The 27,463-nt window shown below is 22.3% G+C and overlaps 2 protein-coding genes across 7 annotated transcripts in view; one reads left to right on the top strand and one right to left on the bottom strand.

Annotated features, from left to right (window-relative positions):
• LOC122498070 overlaps positions 1-27,463 on the top strand; it is a 202,994-nt gene that overhangs the window by 164,305 nt on the left and 11,226 nt on the right. The gene's annotated exons all lie outside the window — the stretch shown is intronic.
• LOC122498069 (2-oxoisovalerate dehydrogenase subunit beta, mitochondrial) lies at positions 1,047-27,040 on the bottom strand. Its single transcript, XM_043605614.1, has 8 exons — positions 26,720-27,040; positions 25,549-25,626; positions 23,838-24,040; positions 23,573-23,728; positions 9,691-9,862; positions 6,899-7,044; positions 4,016-4,102; positions 1,047-1,768 (listed from the first exon to the last, which is right to left on the bottom strand). The coding sequence occupies exons 1-8, from the start codon at positions 26,853-26,855 to the stop codon at positions 1,628-1,630; spliced, it is 1,119 nt and encodes a 372-aa protein (XP_043461549.1). The 5' UTR covers positions 26,856-27,040; the 3' UTR covers positions 1,047-1,627.

Here is a 27,463-nt window from a genome sequence, read left to right as displayed (position 1 = left end):
TCTATAAAATTAATAAAAAAAAAATTTTTTAAATATAATAATAAGGAAATAATATTAAAAAGTACAAAAAACTGATAACAGTTTTTTATCAGCTAAGGATTTTTTTCCTTGTAAAATTATTTTAAAAGAATATAATAGGTAATAAGGAAATAATATTAAAAAATTCGAAAAAACTGGTACCAACTCTAATTGGAGTTAGTAACAGTTTAACAGTTTTTTATCAGCTAAGGATTTTTTTCTGTGTAAAATTAATAAAGAAAAAAAATGAAAAATTAAAAAAATATAATAATATAAGGAAATAATATTAAAAAGTACAAAAAACTATTACAAACTCCAATTGGAGTTTGTGACAGTTTAACAGTTTTTTATCAGCTAAATATTTTTTTCTGTGTAAAATTAATAAAAAAAAAATTAAAAAAATATAATAATACCTAAGGAAATAATATTAAAAAGTACAAAAAACTATTACAAACTCCAATTGGAATTGGTAACAGTTTAACAGTTTTTTATCAGCTAAGGATTTTTTTCTGTGTAAAATTAATAAAGAAAAAAAATTAAAAATTAAAAAAATATAATAATATAAGGAAATAATATTATAAATTACAAAAAACTGTTACCAACTCCAATTGGAGTATCGAAAACTCTACAAAAATAAACAATATGTGGAATATTTCCATAAATTCAATAAGGAAATTCTTTACGGAATTCCATTCAGAATTTCCGTAGAGTAGTTTCCGTAAAATCGTTTCACGTGGGGCTTCAATTGCAATTTATTTGATTTAAATAAAAATTATTTGATTCAAGTAAATATTTATTTGCGATAATATAGTCAAGTAATCAGTTGTTTGAACTGTTATGAATCAAATAAAATTTTTTTTATGGTAAAAATTTTTTTCCCCAAATATATAAAAAAAAAAGTGGAAATTTTTCTCTTCCACATTTATTAAAAAGAAAAAAAAAATATCGTTTAGAATTGAAAATACAAAGTTGATGTAATAAATATGAAATGGGAATGCGAATATTTTTTCTTTTGGTTGAAAACAAATTTTTATTTTCAAAGAAGAAATCTCAGTTTTGAAATTGAAATAGAACATTCTTACAAAGTGCGCAGGGAGAAAGGGATTTTGCAAGTAGTTTATATATATATAACGACATTTGTGCATATATGTGTATACTGACACTAACTATATATATATGTATATATATATATATATACATATACAATCGCAAAATACTTCAAGATACTCTCATTCGTCCCACGATAAAACTACCTTCGCTATGGACCGGTCCGCGTCCACGTGATACGAAGGTGGTAGTCATGCGAGTACGAAAAATCGATATCGCGGAATTTATCTCTATTTTTTTGATACGATATATATATATCTCTATATATATATAGTCAACACATTGAAATAATGACGTTACCAGCCACTCGTTAAATATTGTACTTCTATTAAAGTGAATATACATTTGACGAGTAAATAAACATATATATATATGCGTGTGTGACTTTGCTGAAAACAAGTTTAGCCTCCGAAGAGGAAAAAAAAAAAATTTTTCAATCTTCTTTCTTAGAAATACGTGTTTTTTCCTCAGTCGCAATATACATATATATAATATGTTCTATTTAGAAGTTGACGATCTTTTTTACTGATGAGAAACATCGCCACTTGTTTGGTATATAAAATGGCTCAAAAACGTGAGGAAATGGAGTGTCCCATCCGGTTACTCTACCCACTGGCGCTTCCAAATGCAAAAAACATCTTTCCTGTGAAAATAAATTTACAATGAGAGCATTTGAATGCTAATATTTTTGAGAAATACTGTTTAGATGGAAAACATTTTTTTTTTAATCATAATTTGTTTAAACAATGTATATAAATTATATAGCACCCTTGGGTATAAATTAACCCCAACTGTATTGGATTTAAAAGAGATTTCAGCCACTAAAAATTATAATCAACGATTCAATTATTTTTTCACAGACATTCAAATCTTTTAAAACATTTTAATAAAATTCTTAGCAACTATTCAATTATTTTCATTAATAATAAAATTTATCGCAGGATTTCAATTATTTTTAATGAAATTCTACAGGAATTGCTCGAGAAATATAATTATTCTTAAAAATTTAATTTCAATTCCTTGAAAAAATCAATTATTTAAAAACATGTTTTTTTTAAAAATTCTTTGGAAGAATTCAATTATTTTTTAAATATTTTAATAAAATTGTTTGAAAGAAATCAGTTGTTTTAAATAAAATTTTAATTACATTTTTTAGAAATAATTCAATTATTCTTTTAGATTTTAATAAAATTCTTACCAAGAGTTCAATTATTTACATAATTATAACAAAATTATTCCCGAAAATTCAATTATTTTTAAGCATTTTAATAAAACTCTTGACAAAATTCAGTTCTTTTCATAAATAACAATATTTATCACAAGAATTCAATTATTTTTAAGAGTAATAAATTTCTTCATGGAAATTTAATTAAATTAAAATTAATTGATTTCGAAAACATTAATTATTTAAAACAATGTTTATAAAATTCTTATAAAGAATTCAATTATTTTCAAAAATAACAGAATTTTTCACAGAAATTCAATTCTTTTTAAACATTTTAATGAAATTTTTCGCAATAATTCAATTATTTTTATAAATAATAAAATTCTTCTTAGGAATTCAATAATTTTTGAAAATTTCAAGAAAATTCTTTGCAACAATTGAATTATTTTCATAAAAACTAAAATTTCGACAGGAATTCAATTAATTTAGAATAGCATGTTTGAAAAACTTCCAAAAAACCAATTATTTAACGAAATTTTTATATATTATTCTTCACAATAATTCAATTACATTCATTTTTCAATTAATTATATTTTTCATTTAAATTCAATTTTACAAACAAATTTTTGATAAAATTTTAAGCAAGAATTCAATTATTTTCATAAATAATGAAACTCATTGAAGAATTGCAATTATTTTAAATAATATATTTTAAATTAATTAATCGAAAAATTCAATTATTTTTACAAATAAAGTTTTCCACAAGAATTCAATTATTTAAAATAAAATTTTCATAATATTTATTATATTTCGAAAAGACTAATTATTTAAAACAATGTTTATAAAAATGTTATGAAGAATTCAATTATTTTGAAAAATAAAAAAAAATTTCACAGAAATTCAATTCTTTTTAAACATTTTAATAAAATTTTTCGTAATAATTCAATTATTTTCATGAATAATAAAATTCTTCTCAGGAATTCAATTATTTTCAAATATTTTAATTAAATTGTTCGACAGAAATTAATTATTTTAAATACACTTTTAATTCAATTTTTTTAAAATAATTTAATTATTCTTTTGGATTTTAAGAAAATTCTTCCCAAGAATACAATTATTATTTACATAAATAACAAAATTATTTCCGAAAATTTGATTATTGTGAAGCATTTTAATAAAATTCTTTGCAAAATTCAATTGTCTTCATAAAAAACAATATTCATCACAAGAATTCAATTATTTTCATAAATAATAAAATATTTTCCAACTTATGAAAGAGAAAATTATTAGTCATAATGATAATTTTCTATTTTATTTATAACTGGAGTATCGATTAATTATTATTAATAAATTTTGATTTTATGACAAAATTGTCCTCCTTTACAATCTGATTAACAAGAATTGTATAATTAATATTATCAGTACTAAAAGTAGTTGGCGGTTGGGTAATTATTAAAATATTCATGTGGTTGAAAATAATCTTTTTGAAACATAAATGACTTTTTACATATAAAAATATATGAGCATTGATTATTGTTAAAATGAAAAATTTAATAAAAAAAAAAAACATTCTGTTTGTTGACCTAAATAAGGTGGAAAATTATCCAGGTGTTAAATTATTTGCAGAATTTCTATTTTCATTTTTCACTGCTTTATATTTTGTTTAAATAAATTATTTAATTTTATAATTAATGTTTTTTTAAACAATATTTTTTTTAATCTTACTTGAATCGATGCTGCGATTTCACTTCCAAAACCACAGGTCATTGGCGCTTCATGAGAAATTATAACGCGACCAGTTTTTCTCACCGACTGTAAAAACAAATTATTTTTTGTTATTTATCGGAATTTTTTTTAAAAATAATTCTTTTTCTGTAATTTTATTAATAATATATTTTTATGAATAAAAAGGTATAAGTAGAAAAAGAAATTTTTGGTATTTTAGAAAAAACGTGAGCTAAGTTGTAATTTTAAGGTCTCTCGACTTTAAAATTTTGACCTAAATTTTGGTATTACATCTTTAGATTCATAATTTAGGTGAATCACCTTTAGACCTGTAAATTAATATTTATTTTAATAATTAATAATTAATAATTAATATTTATTTATTGCTCCCTTTGACTAAAATTTTGATGTTACACCCACACCTTGACTTATTTATTCTTAAGTTAAATTTTTCTCTTGACCTTTGACGTTTGACCTAAATTTTCAAGTTCCCTTCTAGTCTTGACCTAGGAAACGTAATTTAAATTTTAATATTTTATTTACTTTTCAAACTATAAATTTTCATCGAAATTTTGACCTAAATCTTTATGCTATAACGTATTTAAAATAACATTTTTAAAATTTTTTTGTAACTGAGAATTGACCTTGAATCCCAGGTCAAATTTTATTTATTTAATTATTTATTTATTATTTATTATTTGTTATTAATTTATTTATTTTTATTTTTTTATTTTTTTTTACTCTGAGAATTGACCTTTAAACAGGTCAAGTTTTATTGCCCTGCGAAACGTGACCTACATTTTTAGGTTCCCTTCTCTTTTTGACCTACGAAACGTAATTTTACTTCGAATTCTTTATTTATTTTTCAAACTATAAGTTTCCATGTAAATTTAATTTCTTTAGAATTTTGACCTGCAAAATTTCGACCTAAATCTTGATGCTACAAGGAGGTTTTGTAACCATAAAATTTTATAGAGTAAATTTAAATGTAAATTATAGAATAAATTTTATAAAGTAAATAAAAGGTTACATTTTAAATAAAAAATTTTTCAGTTTGACCTGTGAAGTTTGACTTAAATTTTTAGGTTCCCTAATATTTTTTATTTAAAATATAAAATTTTAAAATTTCTAAAATCTATATTTGACGTAATTTAAATTTTATTATTTTTTTTACTTTTCAAACTATAAATTATCGTGTAAATTTTGACCTGACAATTTTGACCTCAATCTTGATGCTTTAAGAGGGAATTTTAAATTTATCTTTAAAATTTTAAAGAGTAAACGTAGTAACATTATTAAAATAAAAATTTTTGAATTTATTTTGTCTCTAACTCTGAGAATTGACATTAAATTTCAGGTCAAATTTTATTAACCTCTGAAAAGTGACCTAAATTTTTATGTTCCCTCCTCTTTGTGACCTAGAAAACGTAATTTATCTCACAATATTTTATTTACTTTTTGAACTGTAATTTAACTGGTAAAATTTATTTATTTTGAATTTTGACCTTCAAAATTTCGACCTAAATCTTGATGCTACAAGAGGGAATTTTAAATTTATCTCTAAAATTTTAAAGAGTAAACGGAGTAACGTTTTTAAAATAAAAATTTTTGAATTTAGTTTGTTGAGAATTGACATTAAATTTTAGTTCCTGGGAAATTAAATTAAAGTGACCTAGGAAAAGTGACCTAAATTTTTAAGTTCTCTCTTCTTTGTGACCTAGGAATCGTAATTTATCTTACAATTTCTTATTTACTTTTTAAACTATAATTTTACTGGTACCTTTTATTTCTTTTGAATTTTGACCTTCAAAATTTTGACCTAAATCTTAATGCTACAAGGGGGTAATTTAAATATAATATTTTTTAGAGTAAAATAGTTCCTCTTTTAAATTAAAAATTTGTATGCTTATTTTTTCTCTATCTCTGAGAATTGACCTTAAATTTAATTTTTTATTTTTTATTATTGACCTGTGATACGTGACCAAAGATTGTTAATGCGACCTAATTTTTATAGTTCCGAATCTTGACCTGAAAAATGAAATATACTAACATTTTTCTTTTTTAATTTTATTTTTTAATTTCTAAACTTAATTCTAGATTTTTTACTATGAATGAAAATAAAAAAAAATTTTTTTTTGAAAAGAGACAATGAGAAAAAATTAGATTGGAAACTATAAATTAAATTTCCACGGTTTATATTGTATTGGTTTTAAGAGGTTTTAAAATTGAACTACTGAATTACTTATGTATTCAATAGTATTGAACGAGTTATCTTCGGAGTATGGTATAGAAATGGGCAATTCTCCAAGAAATTTTATTACTGAGGAAGGAAAGATATAAATGTTGGAGAATCTCGTTATTTAAGTCTATTAAAATCAGAACGTTTTTCCGAATCCAATTAAAAAGATATCTTAATTTTTTCAACAATTTTATTGCTTATTTCTTGTTCTGTGTTGATTTTAAAAAACTTTTTTTTAATAAAAAAATTTGAATAGCTCCTAAATAAATAAAAATTTATTTAACATTTATTTCAAGTATATTTTTCTTTTAATTGAATAAAAAAAAATTAAAATAAAAAAATATCTACAAATTTTTTTTTAATTTAAGAAATATTTTTAAAGAATTGCAAAAATTGCAAGAAATAATAACTTCAAGCTTGTAACAACTTTTCGTTGTAAACTTGCAACAAGCTTGGTAATATTCAACATTAACCTTGCTGCAAGCTTACTGCAAGCTTCCTTGTTATCTGGATAATATTTAAATTTTTCCGCTTCCAAAAAGTGTTGGTTTCAAACTATAATTCACAATGAATTTAATAAACTGCGTTATTTGGAGAACCAGAATGGTTTTCTATTTAAAAAATTTCGAGAGAAAAATGATTACCTGACACACTGTACTGATGTCCCAGGGGAGAATGGAAACAAGGTCTATAACTTCACAGGACACTCCAAGTTTTTCTTGAGCCATATCAGCAACTTCTTGTAGAACATGCACCTGAGTACCCCATCCAATTAAAGTTACATCCTTGCCTGCAGTAGAATTTTTAAAATCCAAAAAGACAATAAAACAAATTATTATGCTTTCACATTGTATATTTCAGGAATTCAATTATTTTTGAAATTTTAAGAAAATTCTTTTCAATTCAATTCTTTCAATTCAATTCAAAATCTTTCAATTCAATTATTTTCATAAATAATAAAATTCATCGAAGGATTTCAATTATTATTGATACAATTTTACAGGAATCGCTAGTAAAATTTAATTTTTCTTAAAAATTCAATTTCAATTCCTCGAAAAAATCAATTATTTAGAAAACTTTTTTTTTAATTCTTTGAAAGAATTCAATTATTTACAAAATTTTTAAAATTTTTTATACGAAATCAATTATTTTCAAATATTTTAATAAAACTGTTTGAAAGAAATCAGTTATTTTAAATAGAAGTTTAATTAAATTTTTTGAAATAAGTTAATATTATTCTTTTGGATTTTAATAAAATTCTTCCCAAGAATACAATTATTTACATAAATAATTCTTCGAAAGAATTCAATTATTAAAGATAAATAACAAAATTATTCCAAAAAAATGCAATTATTTTGAGGCATTTTAATTAAATTCTTTGCAAAATTCAATTATTTTCATAAATAACAATATTCATCACAAGAATTAAATTATTTTTAAAAATTTTAATAAAATTTTTCGCAATAATTCAATTATTTTCATAAATAATAAAATTCTTCTTAGGAATTCAATTATTTTTAAAAATTTTTAAGAAAATTCTTTGCAAATATTCAATTATTTTCATAAATAGTAAAATTCATCGCAGGATTTCAATTATTTTTAATACTTTAAATGCTCAAAAACAGTAATTATTATTCTTAAAAATTTAATTTCAATTCTTTAAAAAATGAATTATTTAAAAAAATGTTTTTTTAAAATTCTTTGGAAGAATTCAATTATTTACAAAAATATTAGAATTTATCACACGAATTCAATTATTTTCAAATATTTTAATAAAATCGTTAGAAAGAAATAAATTATTTTAAATAGAAGTTTAATAAAATTTTTTGAAATAATTTAATTATTCTTTTGGATTTTAATAAAATTCTTCCCAAGAATACAATTATTTACATAAATAATTCTTCGAAAGAATTCAATTATGTCGATAAATAACAAAATTATTCCCAAAAAATTCAATTATTTTCATAAATAATAACATATTCTTCGTAAGAATTCAATTATTTTTAAAAGTAATACATTTTTTTTGAATTTTCTTCTTACAAATTCAATTATTTTAAAAAATTCTAATAAAATCGTTCGCAAAAATTCAATTATTTTCCTAAATAATAAAATGCTTTTTAGAAGTTGAATTATTTTGAAAAATATTAGAATTTTTAACAGGAATTCAATTATTTTTACATATTTTAATTACATTTTTTTTCAATAATTCAATTATTCTCTTAGATTCTAATAAAATTTTTCCTAATATTTCAATTATTTACAAAAAATAATTCTTCGAAAGAATTCAATTATGTCGATGAATAACAAATTTATTCACGAAAATTCAATTATTTTGAGGCATTTTAATAAAATTCTATGCAAAATTCAATTATTTTCATAACTAACAATATTCATTAGAAGAATTCAATTATTTTTAAAATTAATAAATTTCTTCTTGGAAATTCAATTATTTTAAAAAATTCTAATAAAATCGTTCCCAAGACTTTAATTACTTTTATAAATAATAAAATGCTTTTTAGGAATTCAATTATTTTCAAAAAAATTTAATAATATGTCACACAGACATTCAATTATTGTCAAAAATTTTAATAGAATTCTCTGTAAAATTTAATTATTTTTATAGACTTTTCATAATTCAATGATTTTCAATATCTACTATTTTCATAAAATTTCTAAACAGAATTTAATTATTTAAAAAATTTTTTGTATAAATCTTCGTAAGATTTTAATTATTTTCATGAATAATAAAAATTTCTCAGGAATTCAATTATTTAAATTAGAATTTTCATAAAATTAGTCGAAAGAAATCAATTATTTTAAAATTTTTATAAAATTTTTCGCAAGAATTAAATTATTTTTATAAATATTTAAATTCTTTTATGAATAATAAAATTCGTTTTATTCAATTTATTAACAGGATAAAAAAGAAGTAACTTCTTTTGATGAAAATTAGGAAAATGTTAGTAAAATAAAATTGACTTTTTGGCAGTTTTGTGAAGTGTCTAAACTAAAACGAGTTTTGTTTATCGTCAAGTTTAATTTTTCGATAGCTTCTTTTTTACTACTTTTTTTAGTTTGAAAGCTATTTTTGCTACTTTTTTAAAATTAATTATCGAATGCGAAGTCTGCTGCTAATATTATTTCAGTAAAAAGTATTCGTAAAAATTATTCTGTACTTTCTAAGAGTCACATTAAAAAAAAAGATATATAAAATCAAATTCCAAATTGAAAACTGTTGAGGGGGACCTTCTATTGTATGTAAAGAGATCAAGGAAATGTGTTAAAATGCTGTAAAATTCGAATCACTGATAAAAGTGAAATCTGTAAAGAAAAGATATACGACTTCTTTGTACAAAAACAATATAATAAAAAAGTAAAGAAAAGAAAAGAAAAAAAAATTGGGACAATAATACCATTGTATATTGTAAGGGCTGACCTTCTCTAAGGATTTCTGCTTTGCCAATGGGTGTTTTGTAAAAATTAAGAGGAACGTTTTCCACTGCTGATCTATAAAGAACTTTCGGCTCAAACACAATGCACGGGTCTGGTTCTTCAATACAGCTCAATAGTAAACCTTTCGCTTGTCTCGGTCCTCGAGGAACAACCACCTGAATTCAACAAATTCTAAAATTAGATTCTGATTAATCTTGTGTATATGTGTTGTTATAGGGTCTCGTAAAAAGGAATATTAATTTTTATTTATTTTCTTTTTCTTTCTTTTTTTTTTTTTTGCTTATCAATGCGTAATACACACCAGATCCGGATTATTAATATATACTTTCATGACTTTAACAGACGTCAAACGACAATAAACCCGTTGACCTTAACACGTTAGGAAACAAAGAGAGAAATAGGAAAATGTCATTTCTTAATCCTGGTTACTTTTTTTTAAAATTTTATTATTTAAATTTGAACAAAAAAAAATGCTCTCTAATCTCTTAATCAGAATAAATTATTGTTGTTTAATTATGTCAAATTAGTGCAATAAAAAGAATTGGTTTTCAATTTTTAATGGTATTGGATTTGAGTTTTTCATAATGGGACAATTGTTATGGTAATATTGTGACAAACTAGGGCAAAAGTACGGCAATTCTGGCAAATTTGTAGCAAAATTAAGGCAATATCGTGGAAAAATGGATCACAAAAATTTTTGGTAATGTTGTAGAAAATTGAGGCAATTTATAGTGGCAAAATTCGTCAATTAATGGCAAATTGCGTCAACATTTGGGCAAAATAGGACAATTTGTGGCAAAACTAGGGCAAAATTACGGCAATTCTGGCAAATTTGTAGCAAAATTGAGGCAATATCGTGGAAAAATGGTTCACAAAATTTTGGATAATGTTGTAGAAAATTGAGTCAATATTTGTCAATTTAAAGCCAAAATTGAGACAATATAGTGGCAATTTGAAGCAATATTTGTCAATTTAAAGAAAAAATTGAGACAATATAGTAACAATTGAGCCAAATTTACCGAAATAAAGGCAAAATGGTACCAATTGCAATATTGTAGCAAATTGTTATTGAAACAATAAAGTTTTAAAGACATGAGATATTGTAGCAAAATTGTTGCAAGTGTTTAATTAAAATTCAGACAATTTTATACCAAAATAGTGGCAAATTACTTAAATAAAAATTCGGGTAATTTTTTGGTAATATTAAAGCAAAATTGCTCAAATGAAAGCGATATAGTGTCATTTTTGAATAAATATTATGGTAAAAGTCAAATTTATTGTAGTGACCAGCCAAATTGAAGGAAAATTTTGTCAATTTTAGAGCAAAAAATAATTTAAATTCAGAAAAACAATAATGAAATCAGAAAACATTTCAAATGATCGTCTAAATCATCATTTTATTAAGTATTTCATAATTAATCTAACATCTGTCCATAACCTATGAAATAAACCTTGGAAGTAACCTTTTGCACCACGATGAACCATCATCACACCGCATAAGTATAATAAAATTTCTAGGTCGTCTTCTATTTGACATCATCTAATGTTTATTCATATGCATTTAAAAATCAAAAAGGAAAATTGCAACAGTAAGAGAAAGTCAAATTAGATGGAGTAGACACTCTTGAAAAAAAAGATCTTTTTATTTTGCATTTGGAATGTCTCGCATTTTAAAAGTTTTCTTCGGGGCCACAGATTATACTAATGATGATTTCAAATGATTTTATTAAAAAAGGAGTCAATTTTCTATTGCTTGTCAATTTGAAAACGATTTTGGGTATATTAAATCGTCATTTGGTTTTAATTTTTATAACTAAAGTTCTGAGATAGTAAAGAAAGCTTGTAACAAGTTTGCGGTAAGATTAGCTTTTATTAATGCCATGCTCAATTTGCTATGTGTTTTCCTTAAATTCCAAAATATTGCCTTAATTTACTACAATATTGCCTGAATTGCCGTAATTTTGCCTTATTTTGCCAATAATTTGCCCTATTTTGACACAATATTTCCCACTGTTCCCCTAACTTTTTCTCAATTCAGCAAACATATTGCCTAATTTTGACACAACACTAATTTCATTTGACATTGTTTTTCCCAATTATAGCCTAAATTTTTCACAATATTTCCTTTATTTGGTAAAAGTGCTGCTTTAATTTGCCATTATTTAGCCAAAATATTGCCTTAATTTGTCACAATATTTCCTTTATTTTGATACAGTGACGATTTAATATGCGATTATATTGCCCTAATTTGCCACAATGTTTTATTAATTTTGCCCCGCAGTAATGCTTTAATTTGCTATTCTTTTTCCAAAATACTGCCTACATATAACACAATGTTTTCTAAATTTTTCCACAGTAATGCTTTAAGTTGCCATTATATTGCCAAAATATTGCCGTAATTTGTCACAATGTTTTATTAATTTTGCCACAGTAATGCTTTAATTTACCATTATTTTGCCAAAATATTGCCTTAATTTGGCACAATATTTCCTTTATTTCAACACAGTGACGCTTAACTTAAAACTTTGGCTTTAATTTACCATTATTTTGCCAAAATATTGCCATAATTTATCATAATATTTTCTTCGTCCGGACATAATAATGCTTTAATTTATGCCATTATTTTGCCAAAATATTGCCTTAAATTGTCACAATATTTTCTTAATTTTGCCACAGTGAGGATTTAATATGCCATTTTATTGCCAGAATATTACCGTAATTTGTTACAATGTTTTATTAATTTTGCCACAGTAATGCTTTAATTTGCCATTATTTTGCTAAAATATTGCCTTAATTTGTCACAATATTTCCTTTATTTCGTTGTAATATGCCATTATTTTGCCACAATATTGCCTTAAATTGTCACAATATTTTCTTTATTTTGACACAGTGATGCCTTAATTTGGCAAAATATTGACTTAATTTATCACAATATTTTCTTAATTTTGCCACAGAACTGCTTTTATTTGCCATTATTTTGACAAAGTATTGCCTTAGTTTGGCACAATATTTCCTTTATTTCGATGCATTAACGCTTTAATTTGCCATTATTTTGCCAAAATATTACCTTAATTTGTCATACTGTTTTCTTAATTTTGACACTGTAATGCTTTATTTTGCCAAAGTATTGCCTTAATTTTTCACAATATTTTCTTCATCTAGACATAATTATGCTTTAATTTGCCATTATTTTGTCAAAATATTGCCATAATTTTTCTAAATATTTCCTTTATTTCGCAAAAAGTTGCTTAATTCGTCACAACATTGACTGAATTAGCTATTATTCTTTTAAATTGTTTTAATTTGGACACAGCATATCTTTAATTGAGCATTATTTTTCTAAAATTTTGCCTTAATTTCCTACAATAATTTCGTAATTTTACCATAGTATTGAATTAATTTGACATCATTTTGTCATTATTGCATTAATATTTCACAAAATTTTCTTTATTTTGCCACAGTGATTCTTTAATTTGACATTATTTAGCCAAAATATTGCCTTAATTAGTAATTATTTTCTAAAACATTGCCTTCATTTTGGCACAACATTATATTACCAAAATATTGCCTTAATATATGTATAAAGTAATGCTTTAATTTGACATAAATTTGCCAAAATATTGCCTGAATTTGTCACAATATTTTCTAAATTTTGTCACAATAATGCTTTAATTTTGACATTATTTTGCCAAAATATTGCTTTCATTTGGCAGAATGTTGTTTTAATTTTGTCGTATAGTAATGCTGTAATTTGACATTAATTTACCAAAATATTGCCTTAATTTTAGCCTAATAATTGTCTTAATTTTTATAAATCTAAAAAAAATTATTAAAGCATTATGCATATATTTATCATTAGCTAATTATTGATTATAACAATTTTTTATTTATCTATAATTAAAATATTTTGTTTTAATGATTGCAATGAGAATATTATTTATTTAAACCTTTCCTTAAAAGTGTTTTTATTACTTACAAAGCATAAATTTTGTGTCTAGTAAGACTAATAATTTATTACATTTATGGGTTAATATTCTGATTTGTAAAAATTTTATTTATTTAAAATAACCTGAAGACCAATCATGTTGATGCAAGTTTTATAAATCAAAATAATTAATATGATCAATAATTTGAAAGTGGTAATATAATAGATATTCAATTTTATAATCCCTGTCAACTATACAATGTGAAAATATCATAAGAATAATCTAGGTTACATCACTTAATCAATTTTTCTCCGTGTTAATTGGACACTATTTTATACCAAAATAATTTCTTAATTATTGAAAACATTTCCTTTATTTTTGCCACAGTAATGCTTTAATTTTCCACACTTTTTGCAAGCTTCCATATTAGGAAAGATAGTTTCTAAAAATATAAATGATTCTTTTTGGATTTTTTCCAATCCCATTTTATTCGAAATTTTGAATTTTAATTTCAAACAACTGTCGTCAAATTTCAATGAAGTTTCAATTCGTTTATATTTCAATGAAGCCTTAAAATCATTAACAAAAATACGATCACGAATTTACTTTTCAAAACACACATGTACCTATATAGCATAAATAATTTCGTGATTGTGAAGAATTTTTAATTACAATTCCAAGAATATAAATTACCTCACATTTCACACGCACGTTAAACACATAGATGGACTGGAATTTATCTTGATTTCAAACGATTTCATTACAAAGTTTTCTCAGTTTCAATTCGAAATGCGAAAACTATGAGAATTGAGACGTTGTTTCTTGATCGGGTTTTAATCGAATTGAGAGTGTGTGTATATAACTCTAAAGTCATGTTATCTGCGTGTATTATATATTTGAATTTAATCGTTAGTTTTACATCATCATTGTACACACACACACTCTCTCTCTCTCTCTCTCTCTCTCTCTCTCTCTCTCTCTCTCTCTCTCTCTCTCTCTCTCTCTCTCTCTCTCTCTCTCTCTCTCTCTCTTTCCATGTGCGGAAATTCTGTCAAAGCTTTTCAATGAATATTACACGACGCATAGCACGTGTATATAGATGCCACACATATATAGATGTATGAAGAAAGTTTTTTTAGTGATCACAATTTTTTTTCAAAGCCTATAAATATGTTTTCTTTGAATTACAAACAAAGGTGGGAAAGAAAACCATAATTTAATTCGACTTATGGGGAAGTATTTTTAAACAACATTGATGAATTAAGCCATTCTCATTAATTCTGGAATCTTGACAATTTTTTTTACACTGGAACTTTTTCTTTTTTTTTTTTTATCGAATTGGACACAAAGTTGTCTGACACTAAATCACGTATACATTATGTGTATGTACATAGATAGAAAAAAAATTGATAAACAGAAACTGTCAACTGGCTTAGTATTTGTCTACTACGTAATAACGTGTAGTAATTTATAAGAAAAGTGTTACTCAATTCTTCTCAATACTTATAATTTATAAATATATACAAACGGGTACTCTCTAAATTTAAATTAGTAACAATGTTTACTAATTTAAATTTTGCTCTTGAATTAGTTAAATTTTACTATTAGTTTAGTAGAAATTACTATTTATTAGTAAAATTTACTATATTAATAGTAAATTTAAAATTCGCTATTGAATTAGTAAATTTTACTATTAGTTTAGTAGAAATTACTATTTATTAGAAAAATTTACTATATCAATAGTAAATTTAAAATTCGCTATTAAATTAGTTAAATTTTACTATTAGTTTAGTAGAAATTACTATTTATTAGTAAAATTTACTATATCAATAGTAAATTTAAAATTCGATATTAAATTAGTTAAATTTTACTATTAGTTTAGTAGAAATTACTATTTATTAGTAAAATTTACTAGATTAATAGTAAATTTAAAATTCGCTATTGAATTAGTAAATTTTACTATTAGTTTAGTAGAAATTTACTATTTATTAGTAAATTAAATAAAATTAAAATATACTATGAATAAAAAAATAAATAATAAATTTATAGTTAAAATTTACTATAAATAGTAAATTTAAAATTCGCTATTGAATTAGTAAATTTTACTATTAGCTTAGTAGAAATTACTATTAACAGCAACAATTCGCGCGGCTAACTTCTTACTACCTTTTTTTAAATAAAATTAGCAATTTTAAAAATAATAGAATTTAAAAATTTTCTAATTTAAATTTTTGTTGAAAACACTAAAACAAATTCAATTTTGGAGGAATTACAAATAATTGCAAAAATTCCATTATTCTCAAAAGAAAAAATAAAGTTCTTCTTATAAAATTCAACTATGTTCAAAATTTGAAAAAAATTCTCGTAAAAATCCCAATTATCTTTATAAATAACAAAATTCTTCTCCAAAATTCAATTATTTTCATAAATGTCAAAAAAATTCTTGTCCTAATTTCAATTATTTTCAAAAATTTTTATAATTTCAATTATTTTCAATATCTAGTATGTTAATAAAATTTCCCAAAAAAAATTTAATTATTTAAAAAAAATGGTAATAAAATTGTATGCAAATATTTAATTATTAATTTCAAAAAAATAAAAATTTCACAGGAATTCAATTATTTTTATAAATAATAATTTTTTTTAAGGAATTCAATTATTATTTTCATAAAAAATAATTTAAAATTCTAGAAAATAATAATTGAATTAAAATGATTAAAATAATTTTGATGAAGTTACAATAACAATATTCTTATGATATAAAATAATGATTGAATTATTTTTAAAAAATTAAATAAAATTCTTGTCAAAATTTCAATTATTCCGAAAAATTTAAATAAACTTCTTTTAAAAATTCTATTATGAAAAAAAAATTTTGACAAAATTTTTTACAAGATTGCAATTTTAATAAAAATTTTTCTATACAATTCAATTATTTTCAATACAATTCTTCTCTTAAGAATTCAATTATTTTTACAAATAATACATTTTTTATGGGAATTCAATTATTTAAAAAAATTTGAATAAAATTTTTCAAAAGAAATTAATTATTTTCATAAATAATAATATTTTTCTCTGGAATTCAATTATTTAAAAAAATTTGAATAAAATTCTTCACAAGAAATTAATTATTTTTATAAATAATAATAATATTTTTCTCTGGAATTCAATTATTTTCACAAATAAAATTTTTCAAAGGAATTCAATTCTTTAAAAATTTTTTGAATAAAATTCGTTGCAAGAATTCAATTATTTTCATAAATAACAAAAGTTATCGCAATATTTCAATTATTTTTGGTACAAATTTAAATAAAATGATAGGAAATTGCATTTGTTTAAAAAATTTTTTTTAAATTCGCCGAAAGAATTCAATTATTTTTAATTATTTTTTAATTTAAAAAAAAAATTTTTTTTTGAGTAAATTCTTCATAAAAATTTAATGTTAAGAAATATTCAATTATTTAATAAATTATTTATTTTTGTATTTAAATAATTGAATTCTTAAATAATTTACTATTAAAAATTGATTAAAAAATGAATTTCACTTAAAATTTAAAATTATAAATAAATATAAAAAGCGTTATATCGATTTTGAAAATTGGATTTCAGAAGCTTTGAATTTGAAAATCTTAATTCCTATAGAAAAATAATAGATAATGATTAAATATTTATTTGAAAAAGAAGTTATTGATGTTTTTAAATAATTTTACAATTAAAGAAATTCTTAAATAAATGTAATACAACATTATTTTGAAAAATCTAATAATTTTTTGAGTGAATCAGAATATTTTTCAGGGTCAGGGAAAAAGTCAAATTTTTTTCTGAAAATCAGGGAAAAGTCAGGGAAAGACAAAATTAAATTTTTGTGACAACCCTGTAATAGTAAAATTTACAAATGAATAATAATTTCTACTAAATTAATAGTAAATTTTACTAATTCGATAGTAAAAATTCAGTCACTAATTCAAATTACTAAACATTTTTACTAATTCAAATTTAGAGAGTAGTTTTTTATTATTTAACAAATATAAAGTAATAGGACAAAAATATTTTATTACGTCACATTTATAGAAAAATTAAAAAAATAAAAATTTAAGGACATTCGAACCTTTGTTACGTCACAGTTTTTGAATATATGCTTTGTACAATCTGTGACGTCATAATGTTTTAAATATTCTTAGTATAAAATAAAAATTTTTAATAATCGATAAAATAAAAATAAAACTAGTTTCGGATTTAAAAATTTATTTTAATATTTTTTTTTTTTAAATTTACTATGCACTTTTGTATTTATTATTTATTCCTGTATTTACTGAACTTTTCTTTGTTTGTATTTGAAGACTTTGTATTTATTTTATATCATGATTTATTTATACTATACATTAAAAAATATTCTTGCGTGTTTTGTCAGATCTGATAACTGTTCGAGGGTGATATTACAAAATTTTTCTTTTGAAAATGACATGCCAAAAATAAATTTTCAAAATATATATACACCTACAATACATAGGAGAAATGTTCACCTTACTGAAATTATTTATTTATGTACGTATATTATATTTTTAAACGTTCAAGGAAAAAGAACAGAATTTTTTTTTCTATTAATGGGTTTAAAAATTGTGATGAAATTTTTAAAAATTGACGTAATAGTTCGGAACGATTTTCTTTCGTAACATATAATAGGAACATTAAACCGCACGTAATGTGAAGATTAGTAGTAGAAGGTATAATGTGGAGTAACACTTTCATATATTTTATTTTTATTTTCTTTATAATAGCAGAAAAGAAGACCTGCGAATATACATAATGTATGCTCAAATGTGTTGTGATAGTTGATCTAAAAAAAAAGAAAAAAAAACACAAAAAAAGAAATAAGTGAAAGGAAAGAAAGTTTATGGAGAATGTACAAAGATGATGATACACGATATGCACATTTGCTAAAGAAGGAATTTTACACCCTGAGGCTGATTTAGATTTTTCATTTGACATAATTGATGATCCAACTTGTTTCCGGAAAATAATATGAGTATAAAAACTGAATGGCAAAATAAATGGTGTATATGAGAAACAGTTTATGGCAATGATGTTGCAATTGGACAATTTAATGCAATGTTTCTACTGAGTTGCCTTCTTAATTTTTATATATACTTTTGGCTCAATATTGCCATTGTATTGCAAAAAAATTGATTGAATTTTAATTAAAGAATTGACACAATTTTGATGAATTATTTCATGGCATTAAAATTTTATTGTTTCAAGAACAATTTTCTGCAATATTGTATCAATTGATAGCATTTTGCCTTTGTTTTGGTAACTTTGGCTCAGAATTGCCTCAATAGCCACTAAATTCTCTTAATTTTGTCCTAAATAATTGCTGCAGAATTGCCTTAATTTTGTCACAATATTGTCACAGAGTTGACACTATTTTTCTTTAATTTTCTATGTCATACTATAAAATTTTCTTAATATTGCCGCAAATTACCACAATATTTAAAAAGTATTGTTTTAGTTTTGATTCTTTTTTTTAAATTTTGTCTTAATTTGTTACAATATTTTCTTAATTGACAAAATATTTTTTTAATTTGTTACAATATTGCCTGAATTGCATTAATTTTAGCCTCAATTTGACACTAAATTGACCTATTTTGCCTAAATGTTGCCTTAATTTGTCACAATATTTTCTTAATTTTGCAAGAGTAATGCTATAATTTGCCATTATTTTGCCAAAATATTGCCTTAATTTGGCACAACATTCCCTTTATTTCGACACATTGACGCTTTCATTTGCCATTATTTTGCCAAAATATTGCCTTAATTTGTCACAATATTTTTCTTATATTTTGCAACAGTGAATCTTCAATTTGAAATTATTTTGACAAAATATTGCCTTAATTTGGCACAACATTTCCTTTATTTCGACACAGTGACGCTTAATTTACAACTTTGGCTTTAATTTACCATTATTTTGCCAAAATATTGCCTTAATTTGGCAGAATATTTTTCTTATATTTTGACACAGTGAATCTTTAATTTGAAATTATTTTTCAAAATATTGCCTTAATTTAACACAATGTTTTCTAAATATTGCAACTGTATTGCTTTAATATGCCATTATATTGCTAAAATATTGCCTTAATTTTTCACAATATTTTCTTAATTTTGCAAGAGTAATGCTTAAATTTGCCATTACTTTGCCAAAATATTGTCATAATTTGGCACAACATTTCCTTTATTTTGTCACAGTAACGCTTTAATTTGCCATTATTTAGCCCAAATATTTTATATTAATTTTGCCACAATTATACTTTAATTTGCCACTATTTTTGACAAAATATTGCTTTAATTTTTCAAAATAATTCCTTTAATTCGATATAGTGACGCGTTAATTTGTCATTATTTTGACAAACTATTGCCTTAATTTGTTTTCTAAATTTTTTCACAGTAATGCTTTAATTTACCATTATATTGCAAAAATATTGCCTTAATTTATCTCAATCTTTTATAAATTTTGCAAACAGTAATGTTTTAATCTGCCATTTTATTGCCAAAATATTGCCTTAATTTGGCACAATATTTCCTATATTTCGACACAGTGACGCTTTAATTTGCCATTATTTAGCCAAAATATTGCCTTAATTTGTCACAATATTTTCTAAACTTTGCAACAGTATGCTTTAATTTGCCATTATTTTGCCAAAATATTGCCTTAATATGGCACAACATTTTCTTTATTTCGACACAATGACGCTTTAATTTTCCATTATTTTGCCAAAATATTGCCTTAATTTTGCCACACTGATACTTTAATTTGACAAAATATTGCTTTAATTTTTCAAAATGTTTCCTTTATTTCGATATAGTGACGCGTTAATTTGACATTATTTTGACAAAATATTGCTTTAATTTGTCAAAAAAGTTTTTTTAATTTTGCCACAATAAGGCATCAATTTCACATTATTTTGTCTAATTATTGCCGTAATATTTTACAGTATTTCCTTTATTTCGACACAGTGATGCTTTAATTTGACATTATTTTGCCTTAATTTGTCGCAATTTTGCGTTAATTGTGTCGTAGCAATGCTTTTATTTGACATTATTAAGCCAAAATATTGCCTAAATTTGACACAAAATTTCCTATATTTAGCCACAGTAAATCTTGAATTTTCCATTATTTTGACAAAATATTGCCTTAATTTGTTAAAATATTTTAATTCTGCAACAGTGATTCTTTAATTTGCCATTATTTTGCCAAAATATTGAATTTATTTGTCAGAATATTGTTTTAATTTTGTCGTAGTAATGCTCTAATTTGAAATTATTTTGCCGAAATATTGTCATAATTTGTCTCAATGTTTTCTTAATTTTGCAAAAGTGACGCTTTACTTTGTCATTATTTTGACAAAATATTGCCTTAATTTGTTAGAATATTGCCTTTATTTTGCCAGAATGATTCTTTAATTTACTACTATTTTGCCAAAATATTGCCTTAATTAGTTATTATTTTCTAAAATATTGCCTTAATTTTATCACAACATTATTTTACCAAAATATTGCCTTAATACACATATTTAATCTTTATTTTATGACAATTATTAATTGATAAAGAGGAATATAGTAAGAAGAAATATTTTTTCCCTTTTATCACATTTGACTTGTCACATATTTTCTTTTTATAAACGTTCCGTTGTAATCATTATCTTCTTAAAAGTATATAAAGAAAATTATAAAAATTAAATAAGTAAACCAAGTTGTATAAAACTTTTTTTTTCACGTCTTACATATAGGGTTTAATAAATAATAAAAAAAAATATTATTTTAACACATGGATATAGCTTGAAATCGATGTATTATATGGAAGTCGGGCATTTAATAAAAAATTTCTTCTGTTAGCCTGTAGGCTGTAGGTTAGAAGCTCTACATACATATCTATACAGCCTTCACGTTACACTTTTCTATTTTTATTTTGTTTATTTAACTTTTTTTTCTTATCTTGTGTTTTTTTTATAAATTCTTAATTTATTGTTTATCTAGTCTTTTTATTATAAATATTATTGAACTTTTTGTTATTATACTCAAGGTTGTTTATTCATTAAATTTTTAGTTGTTTAAAATTTCTTTTAATTTTTTTTAAGGGCATGTATATGGTTTAGATGTCACGCGAATCGATAAATTGGAAAATCTTAGTTGAGAAATAATGAATTTCCTTCTTTTACTATTTTTACTATTTTCTTTTCTTTTTTATTAAATAATTTTTTATCTAAAAGTTTAATTTTATTTATTCCACTTTTCTTATTCCAATTTCTTTATTATGAAATGCATTTACTATATGAATAATAAGTGGAACTTTTTTATTTTAATTTAATTGGATTGTTTATTTATAAATCAATTAATTACTTTGATGTTAATAACATATAGTGGACAAAATTAAAGTTTCTTTTATTTATTAGACTTTGTTTTAAACAATAATAATCGTATTTTGTGCTTTCATTCATAAAAAGATATATTATGAGTGATAAAAGTTTTAAAACAAATGTAAATAAAAATTACTCTACAAAAGCTGAATAAAGAAGTATAAAAAAATGTCTTATTTTTAACTGGGTTTTTTCACGATATGAATTAAAATACTTTGAAAATTTTAATTTGAGATATATTTTTTTTTTTAATTAAAACTTTGGACAAGAATATTTTAGATTGTAATTTCGAATTTTTTTTACTTTTCAAAGTGATAAATATATTCTTTTTACTATTTCTATTTGGGGAAAGTAAAAAAAATTAAACATGAAAACTAAAAATTGTATATGTAATGAATGCAAAAAAAATAAAAATATATATATTCAATAAATGAAATCTCATTCAGGAGTTTTCTATTCTATATCACGTATGTTGCGAATGACCCCTAAAGACTATTTTTCATTTGGATCATTAATCCGTATCCTCTTTCAATAGCTAAAAGCCTCTTTCAATGAAAGGCCATCCATATTAGGACTCCCTGGTATCATTTCACGGTCAACCTAGGGAAGTCTCTTTTTTTTCTCTGTATCACGCACTAAATAGTAATAAAAAAATAACTCAAAATAAATTATTTACAAAACACGAATAATAATCAATTGGAAAAGGAAGGTTGAGTTTCGTTTTTTATTGATGGAAATTTTTTTTTTTTTGTCTTTTTATCTCTTGTCTTAAATTTTAATTTTTTAATTAGTTCTCTTGTTAATGAAATTAATATTAATTTTAGAATATTACTAATTTCACAATATTAACTTTACAAGACATTTTTTTTTTTTTTTTTTTTTTTTTTTTTTTTTTTTTTTATAATAATGTTTTTTATTATTATTGTCAGAATATTGCCAAGTTTATAGTGCAAGGTTTACTGAAATGTAACAATATTTCAGAAAAAGTTTCCTGCAATCTTGACATAAAAGAATTAAAAGATTGCATGCAAGTTTTTTTTTTTTTTTTTTTTTTTTTATAATGTTTTTATTAATGTTTTTTCTGCAATTTTGCGTTGTAAGCTTGGAAATATTGCATGCTAAGCTTGCTGCAAGCTTGCAGTAAGCAAAGCAAAATGTCCTATGCTGGATTAATTTTTTTATTGCCTTAATATAAAGAGGCAGTATAAAAAAAATATTCCAGACATTTTGCTTTGCTTATTGCAAGCTTGCAGCAATCTTGCAGTGTAAACTTGGAAATATTTTACAACAACCCATCTGCAGACTTGTTGCAAGCTTCCATATTGCACGAATATTTACAATATTATTTTCCATTATTTTCTATCAAGAAAACCATATGTTGCATTCTTCTCTTCCAATTGATTATTTCCTCCAAAAAAAAAAAAAAAAAAAAAAAAAAAATTTGTTTTTACCTACAGTTATTTGAATATAAAATATGTTAAACAAAAAAAATTGCATATGCAAAAGACACAGATGTAGATATAATAACCTTGAGTCCGGGAGTGTGGGCGAAATAAGCCTCGGGACTTTGTGAATGGTAAAGTGCGCCATGACCAACAGCACCACTTGGCGCACGTACCGTCAGCTTTCCGCAGTCAAATGTACCACCACTTCGATAACGTACCTTCGCCGCTTCATTTACCAACTGTTGGTAATAGAGAAATTCTCACTTATTACAAACGGTAATAAAAATTTCAAAATGATCATTTTATCCAAAGAGAAAGAGAAAAAGTATTTATGAAAAAGAAATTTACCTGATCGAATGCTGGAAATATATAGTCAGCAAATTGAATTTCAGCTATTGCTGTGGCGCCCTGATTAGCAAGACCAATTCCAAATCCAGCAATTCCCTGCTCGCATAATGGTGTATTAAAAACACGATCTGCGCCAAATTTTTTTTGCAATTCCATTGTACAACGAAATACCCCGCCAAATGCCACATCTTCGCCGAAAATTACTGTAATTTTTTTTTTTTTTTGTAAATTCTGTTATTTTTTTTTAAAATAATTATTCTTATATTTAATTTATTGTTTATTATTATCTATTTATATTTATTATTTAATTTATATTTAATTTATTGCAAATTGTTTATTTCCTCTTTATTAATGATTACAAAAAAATTTATGTATCAAATTTATTTTATTTTTTTTTAAATTGTTTTCAAATTTATATTCAAATGATTTATTTAATATTTATAAAGAAATGTTTTTCAATTTTTGGAAGATAATGGAAAAATTAAAAAAAACGTCGTCTTATTAAAAAAGATCATTGTTTTTCTTTTTTAATTTTTTCATCATCTTCCAAAAATAAAAAAAAATTCTTTACAACTATTGTAATGGAAGGAAAAACTATTTCAAATAAAGATTTATTTAATAATTTTTGTTTAAATGATTTATTTATAAATTAATGTTAATTAAAGGGCAATTTTTATTTTTTAAACCCTCTTATATATTTAAAGAGCAATTCCACGTGAAACTATAAGTAAAAATTTAAAAAAAAATTTGTTTACAAAAAGTAAAAATTTTAATTTTCTAGTAATCGCTTAAAACTCTGAATTAAATGTTGTTCTATATTAAAGTAATAAAATCCTAAAATATCAACTTTTATAAAAATTAATTGTATAAATTATGTGGATAAAATAATAATAAAATATAAATAAAATAATAAAATCCTAAAATATTAACTTTTATAAAAATTAATTGTATTTATCTGGATAAAATAATAATAAATTAAAAATAAAATAATAATAAAATAATACAATTCTAAAATATTAACTTTTTAATATTTTTAAATATTAATTTTTTTAATTAACTTTTTTTTAAAAAAACTACCTCTTTTTTTAATTTTTATCATTTTTATCAGATAGCTGAAATATTTTTTAATAAATTATGCAATTTTTAAAAATAGGACTACAATGGGTTATCAAGAAAATAAAAACAAATCAATTTTTTAAATAAATTTTGATTTATTTTATTGAAAATCTATAATTGTTGTCCGATTTTTTAACTTTACATAATTTACTGAAAAAAATAGGTATCAGCTTTTCAATAAATTTTTTTTTAAAAAAGAGGTAATTTCTGAAAGAATTGAAAAATAAGGTTTATTTTTAAAAAAAGGGGTTAAATAATTTTTTTTTTGAAGAAAGGGTATTGGTATTGAAAATTACAGAAAAATTGCTTTAAAATTGCTTCAAAATTCACTATAATAAAAATTAAAATCACTTAAATTAAGTCAATTTGAATAAAACAATTTTCTTTAAAATCTAATTTTCTATTGGATCACTTTACATGGAATTACTCTAAGAATAAATTAGAATTTATAAATTTATGTCAAATTGAAATTCAGAAATTTAGCTTAAATTAAAATTTATAAATATACATTAAATTAAAATTTATAAATTTTTTATTTTTATATATAATATAAATTTTTAAGCCTTTATTTAATTTGCAAATTTTCGTTTTTTACCAGCTGTAGAATCTTTCTCCATAGCGAGTCTCAAAGCATCATTTATTGCTTGATACATATTTAGCCGTTTGGTTTCAACTAAAAAATGAAAAAATTTATTAATAACTTATTATTTTTTATACCTATTTTATTATATTCAATAGTCAATAAAAAATTATTAGTCTTATAATTAAATTATAATATTTTTTTTAGTTTTACCATTATTATACTATTTTTATTATTATGAAAACAAAATTTATTATTTTAAAATAACACAGTATTATAATATTTTATATCATAAATATATATAATAAATATATATAATATATATATATATAATATAATAATATATAATATAATATATATATATAATATATATAATATATTATATATATAATATATATAATGCAAAAATTTGCAATTATTTATCGCTTTCAGTGAATTTAAAAATTTTCAAAATGTTTATAAATGTAATATTTTTTTATTAAAATTTTCTAAAATTATATATCACTACGCAAATTTATTTTTGAAAGAATTTTATTTTTCTATTAATTTCTTTAGAATTATTTTTAAAAAATTCGAATTTTTATACTTTACATTAATAAAATAATAACAATAATAATAATAATAATAATAATAATAATAATAATAATAATAATAATAATAATAATAATAATAATAATAATAATAATAATAATAATAATAATAATAATAATAATAATATTAATTAACTTTTTGTACCGTTTATCCATATTTTACTTTATAATTAAGTGTTTTAGTATTAATATTATTAATATAATAATAATTACTGTAACTAATTTTATTATAATTATAATAATATTAATTATTGTTTAAATAATTTTACGTCCGTTTATTAAATAATATAATATATTATTATTACAATTATAATAAAATTAGTTATAATAATAATTATTATTATATTAATAATAATAATACTTAAACACTAGATCATAATGTAAAATATCGATAAATAGCAAAAGAAGTTTTATGCGCAAGTTAAAAAAACTCGATTTTAAATTTTGATATTGTGAAATCTATAGTCGTATATCGTGTTATTTTCATATGGTAATCAAGAAATTTCTTGTATTGAATCTCTATCAAAATTTATACTTTAAATGCAAGGCATATTTTTCTCTTAAAAATATGATAAAAAATAATTTCGAATATTTACCATTTGTTTGTAATTCTTTATCGGGTACATAGGTGAAATGCATATTTCTTGTGACATTTTTTTCTAATTCCAAACAAGGTGGAATAAACGGCGTGGCAGTGATTCGTAGACGCGCACACAACTTACTGAGTATCATGATTAAAGTCTACTGCTTTCGAACTCCAAAGACCGATAACACGCGTCAGCATTATCTGCAGCTCCAGTTATTTACATACAATGTATGAATCTTCCCCTCTCCTCTCCTCTCCTCTCTCTCTCTGTCTCTTCCCACATTGACAATTTTACTACATTTTTAGTTCCTATAAATTTAACTATACTCAATTTTCTCTATTGATACACTTATGATAATAAAAATATGTTTTCATTGAGGAAAATAAATTTTTTTTTTCCTCTCAATTTTAATACAGAGATGTAGGCAAGTAAATGGAAAACCTGTTTTACAGTAGTATAACGGTATATTAATCTTGTTTCTATTTTCTGAAAAAAGAAATTTTATTTTTTGGCGCCAAGTTATATTATTTAAATTTTGAAATTAATGTTCAGTTGAAAATGGTTGAGAAAAAAAAATTTTTAATTGTTTTTTTAATAATAATATAATTTAAGGTACAATAAATAATTTTGTATTTTATAGATGTATTCTACAAATTTTCTTTGTCCGACATTTTGAATTTTGAAATTCATTTCTCTTTCCTATTTTCGAAAAATAACGTAATTAAAAGTATAATAAATAATACTTATTGATGT

Source organism: Leptopilina heterotoma, unplaced genomic scaffold (genome assembly GCF_015476425.1).
Source record: "Leptopilina heterotoma isolate Lh14 unplaced genomic scaffold, ASM1547642v1 Lhet_141, whole genome shotgun sequence".
Taxonomy (NCBI): domain Eukaryota; kingdom Metazoa; phylum Arthropoda; class Insecta; order Hymenoptera; family Figitidae; genus Leptopilina; species Leptopilina heterotoma.
This window is presented reverse-complemented; position numbering and strand designations above follow the sequence as displayed.